This window comes from Limanda limanda, chromosome 19 (assembly GCF_963576545.1).
Source record: "Limanda limanda chromosome 19, fLimLim1.1, whole genome shotgun sequence".
In the NCBI taxonomy this organism is placed as follows: domain Eukaryota; kingdom Metazoa; phylum Chordata; class Actinopteri; order Pleuronectiformes; family Pleuronectidae; genus Limanda; species Limanda limanda.
The window spans coordinates 21,755,127-21,773,372 of record NC_083654.1 but is presented as its reverse complement, the minus strand read 5'-3'; the positions used below and the strand labels follow the sequence as shown (position 1 = coordinate 21,773,372).

At 43.5% G+C, this 18,246-nt stretch overlaps 2 protein-coding genes across 5 annotated transcripts; both read left to right on the top strand.

Moving 5' to 3' along the window:
• The first annotated feature begins 1,927 nt into the window (after nt 1-1,927).
• LOC133025755 (hepatic lectin-like) lies at nt 1,928-5,133 on the top strand. The gene is made up of 6 exons (XM_061092498.1): nt 1,928-1,988; nt 2,291-2,356; nt 3,104-3,199; nt 4,359-4,510; nt 4,587-4,711; nt 4,789-5,133. The coding sequence occupies exons 1-6, from the start codon at nt 1,928-1,930 to the stop codon at nt 4,970-4,972; spliced, it is 684 nt and encodes a 227-aa protein (XP_060948481.1). The 3' UTR covers nt 4,973-5,133.
• Nucleotides 5,134-6,786: 1,653 nt separating this feature from the next.
• On the top strand, nt 6,787-17,821 carry LOC133025644 (C-type lectin domain family 4 member E-like). 4 transcript variants are annotated; one of them, XM_061092361.1, is made up of 9 exons: nt 6,787-7,159; nt 7,250-7,326; nt 14,914-14,979; nt 15,725-15,820; nt 16,041-16,106; nt 16,244-16,306; nt 17,010-17,161; nt 17,238-17,362; nt 17,440-17,821. In XM_061092361.1, the coding sequence occupies exons 1-9, from the start codon at nt 7,092-7,094 to the stop codon at nt 17,609-17,611; spliced, it is 885 nt and encodes a 294-aa protein (XP_060948344.1). In that variant the 5' UTR covers nt 6,787-7,091; the 3' UTR covers nt 17,612-17,821. The 4 variants fall into 4 exon arrangements, with proteins under 4 accessions (XP_060948344.1, XP_060948347.1, XP_060948345.1 ...); XM_061092364.1 differs by lacking the exons at nt 6,787-7,159; nt 7,250-7,326 and adding an exon at nt 14,351-14,745; XM_061092362.1 differs by lacking the exons at nt 6,787-7,159; nt 7,250-7,326 and adding an exon at nt 14,351-14,804.
• The last annotated feature ends 425 nt before the right edge of the window (nt 17,822-18,246 follow it).

Genomic DNA, 18,246 nt, shown 5'->3' with positions numbered 1-18,246 from the left:
GATGGGGGAGAAATATGGAGCCACGAACCTGAAGTCCTGGGTCGATCAATCCTGCAAATATTCTCAAAAAAGTATTTGTGAGAAACCAGAAAAAGCATGCGGCTGAAATCCAGTTGGATCAGATTGAGCTCGAGTCCTCAGCCACTTTCACAAACTGAGACATGATGCTTTATTAATGAAGATCTTCTCCAGACATAAACAACTTTGAATAATATCTAGAGTCTCATATGTTCTTCAGTTTCCTTGTTATTTTAAAGTGACGTCTACTCCTCCCTCATATAAAATCTATGAATATTAAAAATTATATATAATATCTCCTTCTGTCCTGTTGAGTCTGTTCTGAGTGTTTGTGTGAGAAACTACAGATTGAGAACATCTCAACCTCCCCGGGAAAAATGTTTACTGACATTTATTAATGTGGTGAGAAGTTATTTTGAGTCATTTTCTCATAGACTTCAATAGAAACAACCAGTGGAGTCGCCCTCTGCTGGTCGGTTGAGAGAATACATGTTTCAGGCACTTCTGCATTGGCTTCTCTTTCCAGACCTGGAGTCAGTTCTTATTTACACTCAATATTTTTGCCTTAAAACATGAATGAAGAAATATGGTTTCGCTGCGGGTGAGGCAGAGATCCAAGTCTCTCTCTATCCGGAGAGATGGGAAGGAAAATCAAACATAACTTTTCAAAACTTTCCTCTTTATTCCAAATAAAATGAATCAGATCTCAGGTCACAACTGAAAGTGTTGACATTCAACCGACTGAAAGGAAACAAACAATAAAACATGAATGTGCAGCGACTGGAGAGAAGTTAACTGCGTCAGAACCGGATGTCTTGATGAAGATGTCTCTTCTTCACAGCTTCTATCAGAAAGAATGTCTTTAACAACTAGAACAAGAACATGTGGACGTGGTGTCGTCTGTTGTCCGTTGGGCCGAAGCTCTGCGACCTGTCCTGCAGCTCTCGGACTGGGAGGAGTCGAGCGAGCATGGCCGGTTAAACCCCTCCCCCCCCGTGGACGATGCGACGTCTGATTGGCTGCACAATGTTCTATCAACTGAGGCGCGTGTTGATTGGACGAAACTCACTGGACGTATCATTGTGTAACTTCCGAACAAGGAGTCATTACGGAAAGTTAAATACGCAAAAAGGTTTATTGGTTTTCTACATGAGCGTCAACTTAATTCTGAAATGGTTAATTTTATATCAATATTTTTTTCGTTTTTATTAATTATAAATGATTAATATTTCTTAGTTTCTCTTTTTACAGGAAGAAAAAGCAAACTAATGACATGAAATCTGAAAATAATCCCGTGAATTAAGAAAAACAGTAGAATTTATTTATTTATTATTTTTATGGGAAACAGAGCAGATTTATTTTAGCTCAAGTGAATTTAATATGTTTCCATTGATTTCATTGTTTATATTATTTCGCATAATTTGCTTAAATTTATGTTGTATATTGTATTGTATACAAACTCTATATAAAATATATATCATACGCAAAATAATTGTTGAAAATGAAAACTCTTGACTCCAAAATATACTTCAAATACTAAAAAGTGAGAATACTAATCATAGACAAAGGAAACACTTCAGAGTAATGTAGATAATTGTATTAAATAATAGAGGGAAATTTGAACTTACTCGAAATCAACAACTTTTTCACTTCCTTCATGAAACATTCAAACTGAATAACATCACTCAGGTCTGAGACGTCACTGTTAGAAAGCAACAAATATCTGTTTGAGCAGAACTTGAGGAAGTGAAATATGTTAATGATCTGATCTGGAGGAACTAGACGTCTTCTTAGAGCCTTCAGCACATTTGAGTCTGACAGGAAAGATTAGAACAGTTTTCGAGCTGGTGTCAGACAAAACTAAATTTATTTCCAAATGTATCCTCACTGATGATCCCACAGCAGGAAGATGCCTGAAGCTGAAGTTCTTCAAAATATTAAGTTCAAAAGAGCGAGAGGAAACACAGATGGTGAGTTTTAAAGTATTATACTGAATTCTGAGTGTACACATTGTTTTATAATACTATTATTATTATCATTATAATTATTGGTAATTTCAGGAGTTAAAATAGTGAGTTGTTCATTTGGTAATTGTTCATTTTCATCAGTCTTTGACTCGGTGGTCTTGACTTCACTGTTTTCCCATTTTGTAAAACTGAAACATTCCAGAAGTCTCCAGGATTCGTCCCTTGTGTTTTTCTGTTTGACAGAAACATGAATACTTTAACCAGCAGAACATAAATGTACATATATGCATATTTTTGTGTTGCAGTGGCCACACCCTCTATGGATGATCCCACTTATTGCAACATCAATTACTCAGAAACTCAGCGACCTGGTGAGTGATAAACTGCACGGAACTATTTTAACAATCGTGTCACATGTTTTTCAAAGGAAATGAAATGACAAAAAAAAAAAACATTATTGATTTTCATTTCTTCTCGTTTTTGATTGTTGATTTTGAAGACACCACTAATGACCTGAAGACCGTTTCAATATTTTCTGACTTTGTATTGTAGGAAAAAATAATCTGCAGATCAAATGATAATGAACATAAGTCAGTTGCAGCCATATTGTTGTGTATACTAAAGTAAAAGAACATTCCTGTCTAAACCTTGAGTTCAATCACATAATAAAATGTGTTTTCTATCTTTAAATGATTTTGATCCTCATGTACATTGCATCAGGTTAGAACCACTTCTGTGAATAAATGCTCATCGATAGTTTGAGTAAAAAGGAAGTTCAATTCTATTTAAAAGATTAAGAGAGAGGTGTTAAAAACTGTCAGCGTGTGTTTCCTGTACAAAAGTGTGAGAATAAGTCAAAGGTGTGAAAAAAAAAAATGAGGAAGTGACCGTTATGAAAGGTCCGAGAAATATTTATAGTCAACTCCAAAGAAACACTTGAGCCTTCTACTTCCTGTCGGCTACACTCGCTCTTTAATCTGTTAGGGTTGATTTCTGTTGGTCGTTGGTCGACTGTAAAAATAAAAGATATGAAAGTGGGACTTCATCTTTAAAGACTGTTATGAATATTAGACATTTATCGTCATCTTCTTTCTCTTCTGCTGTTGAACAACCTGCAGCATCAAGCAGGCGATCGGGGGTCACATGGGAGCGAGTGGTCCTGCTGGTCCTCAGTGTTCTCCTGGCAGCTGCCCTCACAGCTCTTGGTGTAACCCGTGAGTTTGATTCCTAAAAATACATTTTTCAGAACAAGTCATGAAATCTGTCCACACACTTCTTGAAATTACAACTTTTACTTTTAGATTTGTTTGTTTGTGTAGATGTAAAATCAACAAAAGGAATTTAACAACATGTCAAGTTAATGATTCTCCTGCTCGTCATCAAGAACTGACTCGTTTATCAAATGAAGGTTTAACCTTTACTGATGAGATTGTCTTTTTCTAATCAGTTTATGAAAATACTCAAACCAAGAAGAGTCTCCAAAAATATCAAGATGAGGCAAAAAATCTCGCAGGTAAACTTCTTCATTTTGTTTCTAAAGGTTTTAAGGTTTCATCCGCAGCAAGGTCACTTCCTCTTAAACTAGTTTCTTCACATTTCTGCTTCTTCTCTGTTCAGATGATTCTGATGAAAGTTACATTTTGCTAAACCTCCTTCAGTAAGAGGTGAGTCACACATTAGCTTCTCCTGATGATTAAAGAAACAGTGAAGGACGGATGGATTCAGTCACTTCAGCTGTGTCTCAGTTCAGCGGCTGCTTCCTTCAGAGGACGCGGTCGACCCGACCCACGAAGGAGGCGTCCTGGTGGGTCGGGAACAGAAATGAGACGTTCTCGTCCACAAAGGATTTCCATGCTCGTGTTTGCCCTTAGCGATGTTGCCTAGCAACAGAACTGAAGTTAGACAAGATGAGAAAGAGTTTGTGCCCCTTGGTTTATTTTAACATTTGTCCCATTAGATGTTCAGTTAAATTAAAGCGTGATAACGAGAAGCATCGGACGTCTCAGCGCCTGCCGGCTCCATCAACCTTTTGAAAAAGGGTTTGTCACCTGAGTGCAATGCATTCTGGGATAGGTTGGGACAGGAAGGATCCACCCGTTGGAGCCTTTGTTTCTCTGGGTTAGACGGATGCATCTGTCGGCCCCATTTGAAGGAGCCTCTGATATGGGACAGCGTAGTCACTGCCCCTGGATTAAGACACAGCTATTGACTGGAACTGCAGTTGCAGAACAGCTGCCTTGCTCAAGGGCAGTGTACCACCACCCTCTCAAACTCAAACTTTCATCAGTCTTTCAAAACTCTTCACATTCAAAGTCACTGCAGCTTCCAGATCTAAAGTAACCAGTGATTTCCTTTGCTGTTATCTCTCCAAAGATGAAACATGTCCGAGGTGTGAGGACGGCTGGGAGCCACATGGAGGAAAGTGCTACTTCTTCTCCTCCGTTTGGTTATACTGGACTCAGAGTAGAAAACAATGCACATCAATGAGTGGAGACCTGGTTGTGATAAACAACAGAGAGGAGCAGGTATAAAACACTGCTGCAGGTCGATGTTCTCATGTTTGATCACATCGTCACAGATAAATCACCTTCTCCTCTTCAGGAATTCCTGGTGTCAAGAGTGAGTGAAAATATGAAAAAAGAGGAGGGAAGGTTCTGGATCGGACTGACAGACTCAAAGAAAGAGGGTGAATGGCTTTGGGTGGACGACACACGACTGAATACAAGGTTTGTTATTGAGAAAACACTTTTTGTCATCGACGTCAGTATGAAGGTTTTCATGGATCCGGTTCTGTGTTTCACAGTTTGACGTTTTGGCGTGAGGGCCAGCCAGACAACAGGCAGAGGACAAATCCTGATGGACGCTGGATAGGGGAGGACTGTGTGAGGATGGGGGAGAAAAAAGGAGCCGAGGACCTGAAGATCTGGAGCGACGAACACTGCGGAAGGCTTCAAAAAAGTATTTGTGAGAAACCAGATAAAGCATGAGCCTGAAATCCAGTTGGATCAGATTGAGCTCGAGTCTTCAGCCACTTTCACAAACTGAGACTTGATGCTTTATTAATGAAGATCTTCTCCAGACATAAACAACTTTGAATAATATCTAGAGTCTCATATGTTCTTCAGTTTCCTTGTTATTTTAAAGTGATGTCTACTCCTCCCTCATATAAAATCTATGAATATTAAAAATTATATATAATATCTCCTTCTGTCCTGTTGAGTCTGTTCTGAGTGTTTGTGTGAGAAACTAGAGATTGAGAACATCTCAACCTCTTCGGGAACAATGTTTACTGACATTTATTAATGTGATGAGAAGTTTTTTTTAGTCATTTTCTCATAGACTTCTATAGAAACAACCAGTGGAGTCGCCCTCTGCTGGTCGGTTGAGAGAATACAAGTTTCAGGCACTTCTGCATTGGCTTCTCTTTCCAGACCTGGAGTCAGTTCTTATTTACACTCTATAGTTTTGACTTAAAACATGAATGAAGAAATATGGTTTCGCTGCGGGTGAGGCAGAGATCCAAGTCTCTCTCTATCCGGAGAGATGGGAAGGAAAATCAAACATAACTTTTCAAAACTTTCTTCTTTATTCCAAATAAAATGAATCAGATCTCAGGTCACAACTGAAAGTGTTGACATTCAACCGACTGAAAGGAAACAAACAATAAAACATGAATGTGCAGCGACTGGAGAGAAGTTAACTGCGTCAGAACCGGATGTCTTGATGAAGACGTCTCTTCTTCACAGTTTCTATCAGAAAGAATGTCTTTAACAACTAGAACAAGAACATGTGGACGTGGTGTCGTCTGTTGTCCGTTGGGCCGAAGCTCTGCGACCTTCTGTCCTGCAGCTCTCGGACTGGGAGGAGTCGAGCGAGCATGGCCGGTTAAACCCCTCCCCCCGCGTGGACGATGCGGAGTCTGATTGGCTGTCACGATGTTCTGTCAACTGAGGCTCGTGTTGATTGGACGAAACTCACTGGATGCGTCATTGTGTAACTTCCGAACAAGGAGTCATTACGGAAAGTTAAATACGTAGAAAGGTTTATTGGTTTTCTACATGAGCGTCAACTTAATTCTGAAATAGTTTATTTTATATCAATATTTTTTTGGTTTTTATTAATTATAAATGATTAATATTTCTTACTTTCTTTTTTGAAGGAAGAAAAAGCAAACTAACGACATGAATCTTGAAAATAATCCCGTGAATTAAGAAAAACAGTAGAATTAATTATGATTTTTTGTGGGAAACAGAGCAGATTTATTTTAGCTCAAGTGAATTTAATATGTTTCCATTGATTTCATTGTTTATATTATTTAGCATAATTTGCTTAAATGTATGTTGTTTGTAAACAAACTCTATATAAAATATATGTCATACGCAAAATAATTGTTGAAAATGAAAAGTCTAGACTTCAAAATATACTTCAAATACTAAAAAGTGAGAATACTAATCAGAGACAAAGGAAACACTTCAGAGTAATGTAGATAATTGTATTAAATAATACAGGGAAATTTGAACTTACCTGAAATAAACAACTTCTTCACTTCCTTCGTGAAACATTCAAACTGATTAACATCACTCACGTCTGAGACGTCACTGTTAGAAAGCAACAAATATCTGTTTGACCAAAACTTGAGGAAGTGAATTATCTTATTTATGTGGTCTGGAGGAACTAGACGTCTTCTTAGAGCCTTCAGCACATTTGAGTCTGATAGGAAAGATTGGAACAGTTTTCGAGCTGGTGACTGACAAAACTTAATTTATTTCCAAATGTATCCTCACTGATGATCCTGTTAGAAGAATTGTATATAAGTTATCATGTTTTGAATGTACTGCTGATGCAAAGTGTCTGACTAAGAGGTGCAGGCTAGCACCTCTTAGTGCAACAACATGCCTTGCAAAAGAAAACCACAAAAAGTCTTGCCCTCTGACTGAACTTCTCTTTCCTGCTCTAACTGTGCTCTAGCTGAACTTCTGTTTTTCAGTCCTTAAGCGGAGGTATCTGAGACAGAGAAACGCGCCTCTGAAAGATGTGACGATTAAGCTATGTCTAGTATGCAAATGTAACCCCACCTATAACTTGTAACTGAGCTTTCGAATAAATATGCTGTGCATGGGAAGTACCGTCGAAGTTGGCTGCGACCCACTCAGAGGTCCGGACTTCCCTTGCAAGTAAAAACTAAGTTCTTAGTTTATGAGTGGTGTTTGATTCGTGAATTCTTACAGCATTTGATATATGTCTGGGTGAAATTCCCTCGACAGATCCCACAGCAGGAAAATGGATGAAACTGAAGTTCTTTATAGTATTAAGTCCACAAGAGTGAGAGGAAACACAGATGGTGAGTTTTAAAGAATTATACTGAATTCTGAGTGTACACCTTGTTTTATATTATTATTATTATTATTATTATTATTATTATTAATTTGAGATGATAAAACAGTGAGTTGTTCATTTGGAAATTGTTCATTTTCATCAGTCTTTGACTCGGTGGACTTGACTTCCCTGTTTTTCCATTTTGTAAAACTGAAACATTCCAGAAGTCTCCAGGATTCGTCCCTTGTGTTTTTCTGTTTGACAGAAACGTGAACACTTTTACCATCAGAACATAAATGTACATATATGCAGTGTTGCTCAAGTTACTTCTAAAAAGTAATTAGTTACAGTTACAAATTACTTCTCCCAAAAAGTAATTGAGTTAGTACCTCAGTTACCACATTGTTAGAGTAATTAGTTACTCAGCAAAGTAACTGTGGCGTTATTTTTCATGTTTTATAACGCTGTTACGTTCTGTAACATCTTTAACGTCAAAGATGTTTATATTAACTGATTGAAGAATAAAAACACTATATACAGTATTTTAGAACATTTGGTATTTATTTGAACTCAATAGATTGCAGCCTGCCATATGATGCATAGAATTAAAACATATAAAAATAAATATTGAAAATAAAATTCAAGTGCAAATGTAAACTTGGGTAAAAAGAAACAAAGGAAAATCTGGCCATTAAGTAGTGTGAGAAGTAGTGCCGGTACTTCCAGATCTATTTCGACCTCCCTCAGACCGTCACCACGGTCTTAACACGAATGATGTCCTCATCTCCCTATCCTCGAGACCAAATATCAACAATGTCACGTGAGTGACCTTAAGGGGGCTGGGCTCACCGCCCATAAAGCTCCCCGGTGAGCGCGGCCGCCTCCTCTTTTCTTCACTCGCCTCATCCGAGACCGACAGGTAAGTAAGATATTTTGGGACTCCACTTTTATCAATCCGACACTTTTGTGCAGGCGCCTTGTGTCCCTGAGGATTGTTTGTGGTTTTCCCCTTCTCTAAAAGTGAGGCAGAGGGCTACACTGCATGTGTTAAGCTCTGCTCTTTGTTTCAGGCAGCTTAATTAGCTGCACCTGGCACTAACTACTCATGTTCACAGCTTTGGGTAAGTATTGTTTATCTCGTGCTGTTTGTGTCCATACAGAGTTTGTTCTCTTACAGGAGTGAGTAGAAAAGTTGGGAAGCTTAATCAATAAATAATCTATCCCTTAAAACTGATTTGGATCGGGGGGGCCCCCCCCCCTCCTCACCCGGTAACTCGCTGTCCGCAGGGAGTGGGGTTTCTCCAACTCCCCCTCGTGCGTTCGCGCACAGTGAGTGGAGGTGAGTTAAAGCCAACCTTTTCACGTTTATTTGCCTTTCAAAAATGAATAAATAAACCGTGTTTGAGGCCAGGTAGTGTCCCCTTTTCACCTCTGTGCGCAGCAGGTGGGATTGTTTGCCTGTGTTCCCTGTATAAAATACAGTTGGTTATTGGTTATCACCCTTTGTAGGTGCTATTTTGTTTCCCTTAAAGCCCTGTTCGCAGTGGCTGGGATGTGGTTCTCTCTCCACCCCCCCACCCCCCTTGAAAAAGGCACCCCGTAACTCGCTGTCCGCAGGGAGTGGGGTTTCTCCAACTCCCCCTCGTGCGTTCGCGCACAATGAGTGGAGGTGAGTTAAAGCCAACCTTTTCACGTTTATTTGCCTTTCAAAAATGAATAAATAAACCGTGTTTGAGGCCAGGTAGTGTCCCCTTTTCGCCTCTGTGCGCAGCAGGTGGGATTGTTTGCCTGTGTTCCCTGTATAAAATACAGTTGGTTATTGGTTATCACCCTTTGTAGGTGCTATTTTGTTTCCCATAAAGCCCTGTTCGCAGTGGCTGGGATGTTGTTCTCTCTCCACCCCCCCACCCCCCTTGTTTTCTGCCATTGCAGGCATACAGTGGGCATTTTCAGGTGAATTAGTTATTTCACCCCTTCCTTCATTTTATGTGATATTGGCCAGCTGTGATTAGCCTGTTTATAAGATCCCCTTTACCAGCTATCCGTAGCTGCTGGGCGCTATTGTTTATATATTTATTCTTAAATCACAAAAGTAACACAGAAATGTCCTCACATTTGTGCCATTATTGCCGGGGTATCATGGATCCCCGAGATGGCCACCGTGAATGCCCGACTTGTTTGGGCATGGCACATTTAATGGATGATATTGAGAACCCCTGTGTGGCAGCAGTGGAACTGCCTGTGGAGGAGCGTGTTAAAAGAGCCAGATGGGTGGAGCAGTCTGTTCGTGCTGGGGCCGTGCAGCCTCTACCAGCCAAACTAAATGAAAGGGGACACACCTCAAGGAAAGCCCCCCGAAAACGTGGGCATGAGCACACCCCTGTTCGCAGGCGGGACTCAAGAGAGACACAGGCTCCAAAACCTTCACAGAACCCAGCTGGTCAGCATGATGACACTCAGCTGCAAATCCTAGCGGCCATACGTAGTCTGTCAGACAGGTTGGGTAGAGTTGAGGCCCAGTACCCGGCCACAACAGCTAGGGCATCGAGGCATGGGCACTCCTCCCCGGACAGGTTACCCTCCTATCAGGAGGAGAATGTGGTTCACCCTGACATTCTCTCTCTCTATGCTCAAAATTCCCTTTTTGAAAGTGATGGGCAGTCTGAGGGTGCTGCTGGGCTAAAACAGCCTAAATCCACACAATGTGAGGGGGCGTCCAACCTCAGCAACATGGGTGAAAGTGAGCCTTCACCCATGGACGTCATCTCAAGGGTTTCAAGTGCGGCAAAAATTGTGGGGCTCAATGTTCCAACTGAGGCTCCTGCTCCAATGGATGGGATTTGGGCCGGCATCACTCAGACCCAGCAATCAGTTACTGTACCTGTGGCTGGTGACTATTTGCACATGCTCAGGAAAGCATGGAACATCCCAAGTGGGGCACCTCAGTTCAATGCAGGTTGCCGGAGACTGACTAAGAATCAGTATGCTCCTGAAACAGGTATGGGGGATATGCCTCCAGTTGAGCGGGAGATGGCAGCCTTAACATCTCTGGGTCCAGAGCGGGTAACCACCAATCCACGCTGTCCCCTGAAAGAGTGTGATAAGTCAGACCGACTGGTGTCTCGGACTTATAATGCAGCCACACGAGCAGCCCGCTCGGGCGATGCACTCGCCATTTTATTGGCAGCTCTTAGGAGAACAGCCAACCCAGAGGACCAGGACACCATGAGCCTGATAGACTCTGCCCTGGTCACTCATTCCCAGTTAACAAGGGACATTGGTGCAGCTATGTCATCTGCCATGGTAGCTCGGAGGCAGATCTGGTTGGCACAGACAACTCTTCCCGAGAATATCAGGAAAGAACTGACCAATATGCCAGTCGTGCCGGCACATGTTTTTCATCCTGACTCCCAGGGTGTGTTAGATAAGGCTGAACAGTCTCGGCGTACCAGAGAGTCAGTACAGCGCACTTTCAGAGGGGCTGCGTCTACCAGGTATAAACTTAGGGGCTCCCAGCCTCCCCACCGATCATCATCCTGGGCCCGTAAGGAGCCATGGGTGAATGACAGGCGACAGGCTACAGGATTCACAGCCTCTGGTGACTCCAAACAGCCTTCACAAAGTCGACGTGGGTTCTATCCCCGTTTTTCAACTAGAGGTGCTCCCCAGAGGAGGCGCCCCCCCAGAGGTCAAGGACCTCGGGGCGGTACAGCCTAGGGGTGGGGGGACACCCGCCGAACTTCATTCTCGGCTATGCCTGGACAGCTGGGAAGAAACTGTGTCAGACCCATGGGTGCTTGCTACAGTATCAAAGGGGTACAGAATTCAGTTTCGGCGGCGGCCCCCCCCTTACTCCAGGATCCGCATGACGATTGTCACGGACCCAGTCCAGGCTCAAATCCTGGCACAGGAAATTTTAACCCTTCTGCAGAAGGATGCAATTATGAAAGTAGATCCAGACGAACAGCTCACTGGCTTCTACTCCACGTATTTCCTCGTGCCGAAAAAAGATGGCGGAATACGTCCCATCTTGGACCTAAGGCGATTAAACGCCTTCATAAAGGTACTTCCTTTCAAGATGCTGACCACGGGTCAGATCTTAGAATCTATCGAAAGAGGAGAGTGGTTCACCTCGATAGACCTGGAAGACGCGTACTTCCATGTGCCCATCTGTCCAAACCACAGACCTTTTCTTCGGTTTGCATTCCAGGGGCAAGCCTATCAGTTCAAGGTCCTGCCATTTGGCCTTTCCCTCTCACCAAGGGTGTTCACCAGAGTGGTTGGGGCGGCCTTGTCTCCTCTCCAGTTGTCAGGAGTAAAAATCCTTCCCTACCTGGACGACTGGCTGATTTGTGCTCCATCTCTTGGCCAAGTTGTAGAGGATACCCAGAGGGTGTTGTCGCATGTACGGTCCTTGGGTTTCAAGGTAAATGTGACGAAAAGCAACCTCGAGCCAAGGCAGCAGGTGATTTTTCTGGGACTTTGCTTGAATTCCCTTACAATGTCTGCATCCCTCACATCTCAGAGGGTGAGGAAGATTCTAGTCTTCCGGAAACGATTCCGTCTCGGCAGGCAGCTACAATTTATCAGCTTTCAGAGGATGCTGGGGATGATTTCAGCCGCAGCAGCTGTTGTTCCTCTGGGCCTCCTCAGGGCCAGGCCAATTCAGAGGTGGCTGAATGCCTTCAAGCTCAACCCGAAGCTGGACAGACACGTGAAACTTCGTGTGACACGCACATGTCTCCAAGCCTTACGCCCATGGGCAGACCGGGTGCTCTTGCTCCAAGGAGTCCCCCTTGGGAACATTCCCTCGAGGAGGACAGTGGTGACGACAGATGCTTCCCTCACAGGTTGGGGAGCAGTCTGGGAAGGCAGAATGGTGCGTGGCCCGTGGATACCCCCTTGGGGTGGCGAACACATCAATGTTCTGGAGTTGAGAGCGGTTCACCTTGCTCTGAAGGCTCTCCTTTCCTCCATCCAGGGCAGGCATGTCTTGATAAGGACAGACAGCACTTCAACTGTGTATCATATAAATCACCAGGGAGGCACAAGGTCCCTGCGTTGCCTCCAGGTGGCACAGAAACTTCTGTTTTGGGCTTTTCAGCATCTGGCTTCACTCAAAGCAATCTTTATCCCAGGGATTGTAAATCGAGCAGCAGACCTCTTGTCCAGGACTGGTCCTCTCCCAGGAGAATGGAGACTTCATCCAGAGGTTGTATCCCTCCTATGGAGTCGGTTTGGCACGGCTCAGGCCGATCTATTCGCATCAGCAGAGACAACCCACTGCAGGATGTGGTTCTCTCTGGAAAACCAGGGAGGTCCCCTAGGCCTAGATGCACTATCTCAAGAATGGCCGGAAGGGTTGTTGTACGCTTTTCCTCCATTCCCTCTGATTCCCCAGGTACTCAACCGGGTTGCCTCGGGCCACTACGAGGTGCTGTTAATAGCCCCCAGGTGGCCAGGGAGGCATTGGTTCCCAACGCTCCTTCGCCTGGTTCACGGTCAACCATGGGCCCTGCCAGTCAGGGCAGACCTCCTCTCACAGGCAGAAGCTCAGATATGGCACCCCAGATCAGACATCCTGCAGCTTTGGGCTTGGCCCCTTCTCAGTACCTCTCTCAAAGGTTAGATGAGGCTGTCCTGAGGACCATAGACAATGCCCGGGCTCCCTCCACTCGGGCTAACTATGGCCATAAATGGAGTGTGTTTTCTACATGGTGTCGCAACAGACAGGAAAATCCAGCCGCTTGTCCTATTGAGCTGATTCTCCGTTTCCTTCAGTCACTTTTGGACTCTAACAGGGCACCTAGCACCATTAAGGTATACACTGCCGCAATCTCTTTCTTCCATGAGACAGTGGGAGATGTTACAGTTGGTAGACACCCTCTAGTGTCTCAGTTCATTAAGGGAGCACTTCGCCTGCGACCAAGCAGGGCTCCCAGGGCTCCATCGTGGCAACTCCCCTTGGTATTACGGTCCCTGATGCAGTCTCCCTTTGAACCCATAGGGCAATCCAGCCTTAAGTCTCTATCTTACAAAACAGCTTTCCTCCTGGCTATATGCTCTGCCAAAAGGGTGAGTGAATTGCATGCTCTGTCTATAAGTGACGATTGTCTAAGATGGAGGGCAGGTGACTCAGGTGTGTCTCTGTGGCCAAACCCCTCGTTTTTGCCTAAGGTCATAAACCATCAGACGGTAAATCAGGTGATCGAGATCAGCACTTTTCAACCTGATCCGGCTCTACTACAGGAGGAAGCCGGCCTGCCTATGTTGTGCCCAGTAAGGGCACTGAAGGCTTATATTGCACGCACAAAGTCTCTGAGGGGCTCATACTCTCAGTTATTTGTCTGTTTTGGGGGTAAGAAAGTCGGCCACCCTGTGTCTAAACAGTGTTTGTCCCATTGGATCGTTAATACTATCGCTGAGGCCTATTCTGGGCAGAACATACCAGTCCCAGATTCCTTGGTAGCTCATTCCACCAGGGGTATGGCCACTTCCTGGGCTGCTTTAAAGGGGGTCCCTCTTTCAGAAATATGTGCAGCAGCAACATGGAGTGCTCCCTGCACATTCTCTAGATTCTACAGGGTCAATGTGGCTTCCCCCACACCAATGGCTTCCGCAGTGCTGCTCTCAGCTGCTGGGCGAGGATGTGAGGCGGTAGAGTCCTCCGTTCTTCGCGACCCTGATGATACTAGTCATCCGTGTTAAGACCGTGGTGACGGTCTGAGGGAGGTCGAAATAGATCGTAAGTTATGACCATAACTATGGATCTATGAGACCGACCGATGACCGTCACCCTCTTTTGTCACTCAGAACGGGCTGAGGCGTTCAGACAAGGAGGAGGCGGCCGCGCTCACCGGGGAGCTTTATGGGCGGTGAGCCCAGCCCCCTTAAGGTCACTCACGTGACATTGTTGATATTTGGTCTCGAGGATAGGGAGATGAGGACATCATTCGTGTTAAGACCGTGGTGACGGTCATCGGTCGGTCTCATAGATCCATAGTTATGGTCATAACTTACGTTATTGAACGCTACTTTTGAATTTCCCTGGCTCGTCGCCATTGTCGCTGTCTTGAGCTGTAGTCAGAGCGTGCAGTGAGACAGCTCTCTCCACGCAGCTGGGGTGTAATATTGTAACGGATCGAGAGACCCCCCCCCCACCAGAGTGTTGTTTGACAGCCGTCGCCGGATGATGACGTAGCGAGCGACGTCAAGCCTATTCATTGGTGGAGAAGGAGTCGCAAGGGACAGGAGAAAGCGGAAGTGCGGAGGAAGCCGGCAAACAGCGTGACCACTATAGCGGAGGAAGTGAAAGAGAGGCAGTGGAAACCCTCGAAACTAAGGAGCGGACCTCTGAGAGAGACTGAGTAAGCCCTGGCCGGTCGGGGACTGCGGAGTCGCTGCCGGTTGAGATCGCCGACTGACCGCTTCATTCAACCAAATTGTAGTAACGCGCCACTTTACATTATCAATACCGATAACGGCGTTGTAACGATGACAAAAGTAATTAATTAGATTACTCCGTTACTGAAAAAGAACTCCGTTAGTAACGCCGTTATACTTAAACGCCGTTACTCCCAACACTGCATATATGTATATTTTTGTGTTGCAGTGGCCACACCCTCTATGGATGAACCCGATTATTCCAACGTCAACTATTCAGAAACTCAGCGACCTGGTGAGTGATAAACTGCATGAAACTATTTTAACAATCGTGTCAACAGTTTTTTAAAGGAAAAGACCAAACAAAACAACATTATTGATTTTTATTTATTCTGGTTTTTCATTGTGCATTCTGAAGACACAGCTAATGACCTTGAGACCTTTTCAATATTTTCTGACTTTGTATTGTAGGAAAAATAATCTGCAGATCAAATGATAATGAACATAAGCTAGCTGCAGCCATATTGTTGTGTATACTAAAGTAAAAAATAACATTCCTGTCCTGAACCTTGAGTTCAATCACATAATAAAATGTGTTTTCTGCCTTTAAATGATTTTAACCCTCATGTAAACTGCATCAGTTTGAAGCCACTTCTGTGAGTAAATGTTCATCGTTAGTTCGAGGATAAAGGAAGTTCAATTCTAGTTGAAAGATTCAAAGAAGCTGTAAAAACCATCTTGGTGTGTTTCCTCTACAAAAGTGTGTGGCTAAGTCAGTTGTTTGAAATAAAAGAAAAGAAAAGAGGAAGAGTTATGAAAGGTAAAAGATATATTTATAGTCAATTACTAAAGAAACACTTGAGCCTTCTACTTCCTTTCAGCTGCAATCGCTCTTTAATCTGTTAGGGTTGATTTCTGTTGGTCGTTGGTCGACTGTAAAAACAAAAGACATGAAAGTGGGACTTCATCTTTAAAGACCATTATGAATATTAGACATGTATCCTCATCATCTTTCTCTTCTGCTGTTGAACAACCTGCAGCATCAAGCAGGCGATCGGGGGTCACATGGGAGCGAGTGGCCCTGCTGGTCCTCAGTGTTCTCCTGGCAGCTGCCCTCACAGCTCTTGGTGTAACCCGTGAGTTTGATTCCTAAAAGTAAACTTTTCAGAACAAGTCATAATATCTTCTTGAAATTAAAACTTTTACTTTTAGATGTTTGTTTGTGTTGATGTAAAATCAACAAATGGAATTTAACAACATGTCAAGTTAATGATTCTCCTGCTCGTCATCAAGAACTGACTCGTTTATCAAATGAAGGTTTAACCTTTACTAATGAGATTGTCTTTTTCTAATCAGTTCATGAAAATACTCAAACAAAGAAGAGACTCCAAAAATATCAAGATGAGGCAAAAATTCTCACAGGTAAACTTCTTCATTTTGTTTCTGAAGTTTTAAGGTTTCATCCGCAGCAAGGTCACTTCCTCTTAAAGTAGTTTCTTCACATTTCTGCTTCTTCTCTGTTCAGATGATTCTGATGAAAGTTACATTTTGTTTAACAGAAATACTCAGTGGGACAGAACCGAGCAAAGTGGAGCAGCCGACTAAACCTCCTTCAGTAAGAGGTGAGTCACACATTATCTTCTCCTGATGATTAAAGAAACAGTGAAGGACTGATGGATTCAGTCACTTCAGCTGTGTCTCAGTTCAGCAGCTGCTTCCTTCAGAGGACGCGGTCGACCCGACCCACGAAGGAGGCGTCCTGGTGGGTCGGGAACAGAAATGAGACGTTCTCGTCTACAAAGGATTTTCATGTCTGCCTTTACTGCTGTTGCCTAGCAACAGAACTGAAGTTAGACAAGATGAGAAAGAGTTTGTGCCCCTTGGTTTATTTTAACATTTGTCCCATAAGATGTTCAGTTAAATTAAAGCGTGATAACGAGAAGCATCGGACGTCTCAACGCCTGCCGGCTCCATCAACCTTTTGAAAAAGGGTTTGTCAGCTGAGTGCAATGCATTCTGGGATAGGTTGGGACAGGAAGGATCCACCCGTTGGAGCCTTTGTTTCTCTGGGTTAGACGGATGCATCTGTCGGCCCCATTTGAAGGAGCCTCTGATATGGGACAGCGTAGTCACTGCCCCTGGATTAAGACACAGCTATTGACTGGAACTGATGCTGCAGAATAGCTGCCTTGCTCAAGGGCAGTGTACCACCACCCTCTCAAACTCAAACTTTCATCAGTCTTTCAAAACTCTTCACATTCAAAGTCACTGCAGCTTCCAGATCTAAAGTAACCAGTGATTTCCTTTGCTGTTATCTCTCCAAAGATGAAACATGTCCGAGGTGTGAGGACGGCTGGGAGCCACATGGAGGAAAGTGCTACTTCTTCTCCTGGGTTACTTCATCCTGGAATAAGAGTAGAAAACAATGCACATCAATGAGTGGAGACCTGGTTGTGATAAACAACAGAGAGGAGCAGGTATAAAACACAGCTGCAGGTCGATGTTCTCATGTTTTATCACATCGTCACAGATAAATCACATTCTCCTCTTCAGAGATTCCTGGTGTCTAGAGTGAGAGGGAAAATGGAAAAAGATGAGGAAAAGTTCTGGATCGGACTGACAGACGCACAGAAAGAGGATGAATGGCTTTGGGTGGACGACACACGACTGGATCCAAAGTATGTTATTGAGAAAACACTTTTTGTCATCGACGTCAGTATGAAGGTTTTCATGGATCCGGTTCTGTGTTTCACAGTTTGACGTTTTGGCGTGAGGGCGAGCCAGACAACTGGGCATGGGATAATCCTGATGGACAGGACTGTGTGAGGATGGGGGAGAAAGACGGAGCCACGAACCTGAAGACCTGGGAAGATAAATACTGCAAATGGCCTCATAAATATATTTGTGAGAAACCAGAAAAAGCATGAGCCTGAAATCCAGTTGGATCAGATTGAGCTCGAGTCTTCAGCCACTTTCACAAACTGAGACATGATACTTTATTAATGAAGATCTTCTCCAGACATAAACAACTTTGAATAATATCTAGAGTCTCATATGTTCTTCAGTTTCCTTGTTATTTTAAGTGACATCTACTCCTCCCTCATATAAAATCTATGAATATTAAAAATTATATATAATATCTCCTTCTGACCTGTTGAGTCTGTTCTGAGTGTTTGTGTGAGAAACTACAGATTGAGAACATCTCAACCTCCCCGGGAAAAATGTTTACTGACATTTATTAATGTGGTGAAAAGTTTTTTTGAGTCATTTTCTCATAGACTTCTATAGAAACAACCAGTGGAGTCGCCCTCTGCTGGTCGGTTGAGAGAATACAAGTTTCAGGCACTTCTGCATTGGCTTCTCTTTCCAGACCTGGAGTCAGTTCTTATTTACACTCAATAGTTTTGACTTAAAACATGAATGAAGAAATATGGTTTCCCTGCGGGTGAGGCAGAGATCCAAGTCTCTCTCTGTCCGGAGAGATGGGAAGGAAAATCAAACATAACTTTTCAAATCTTTCTTCTTTATTCCAAATAAAATGAATCAGATCTCAGGTCACAAC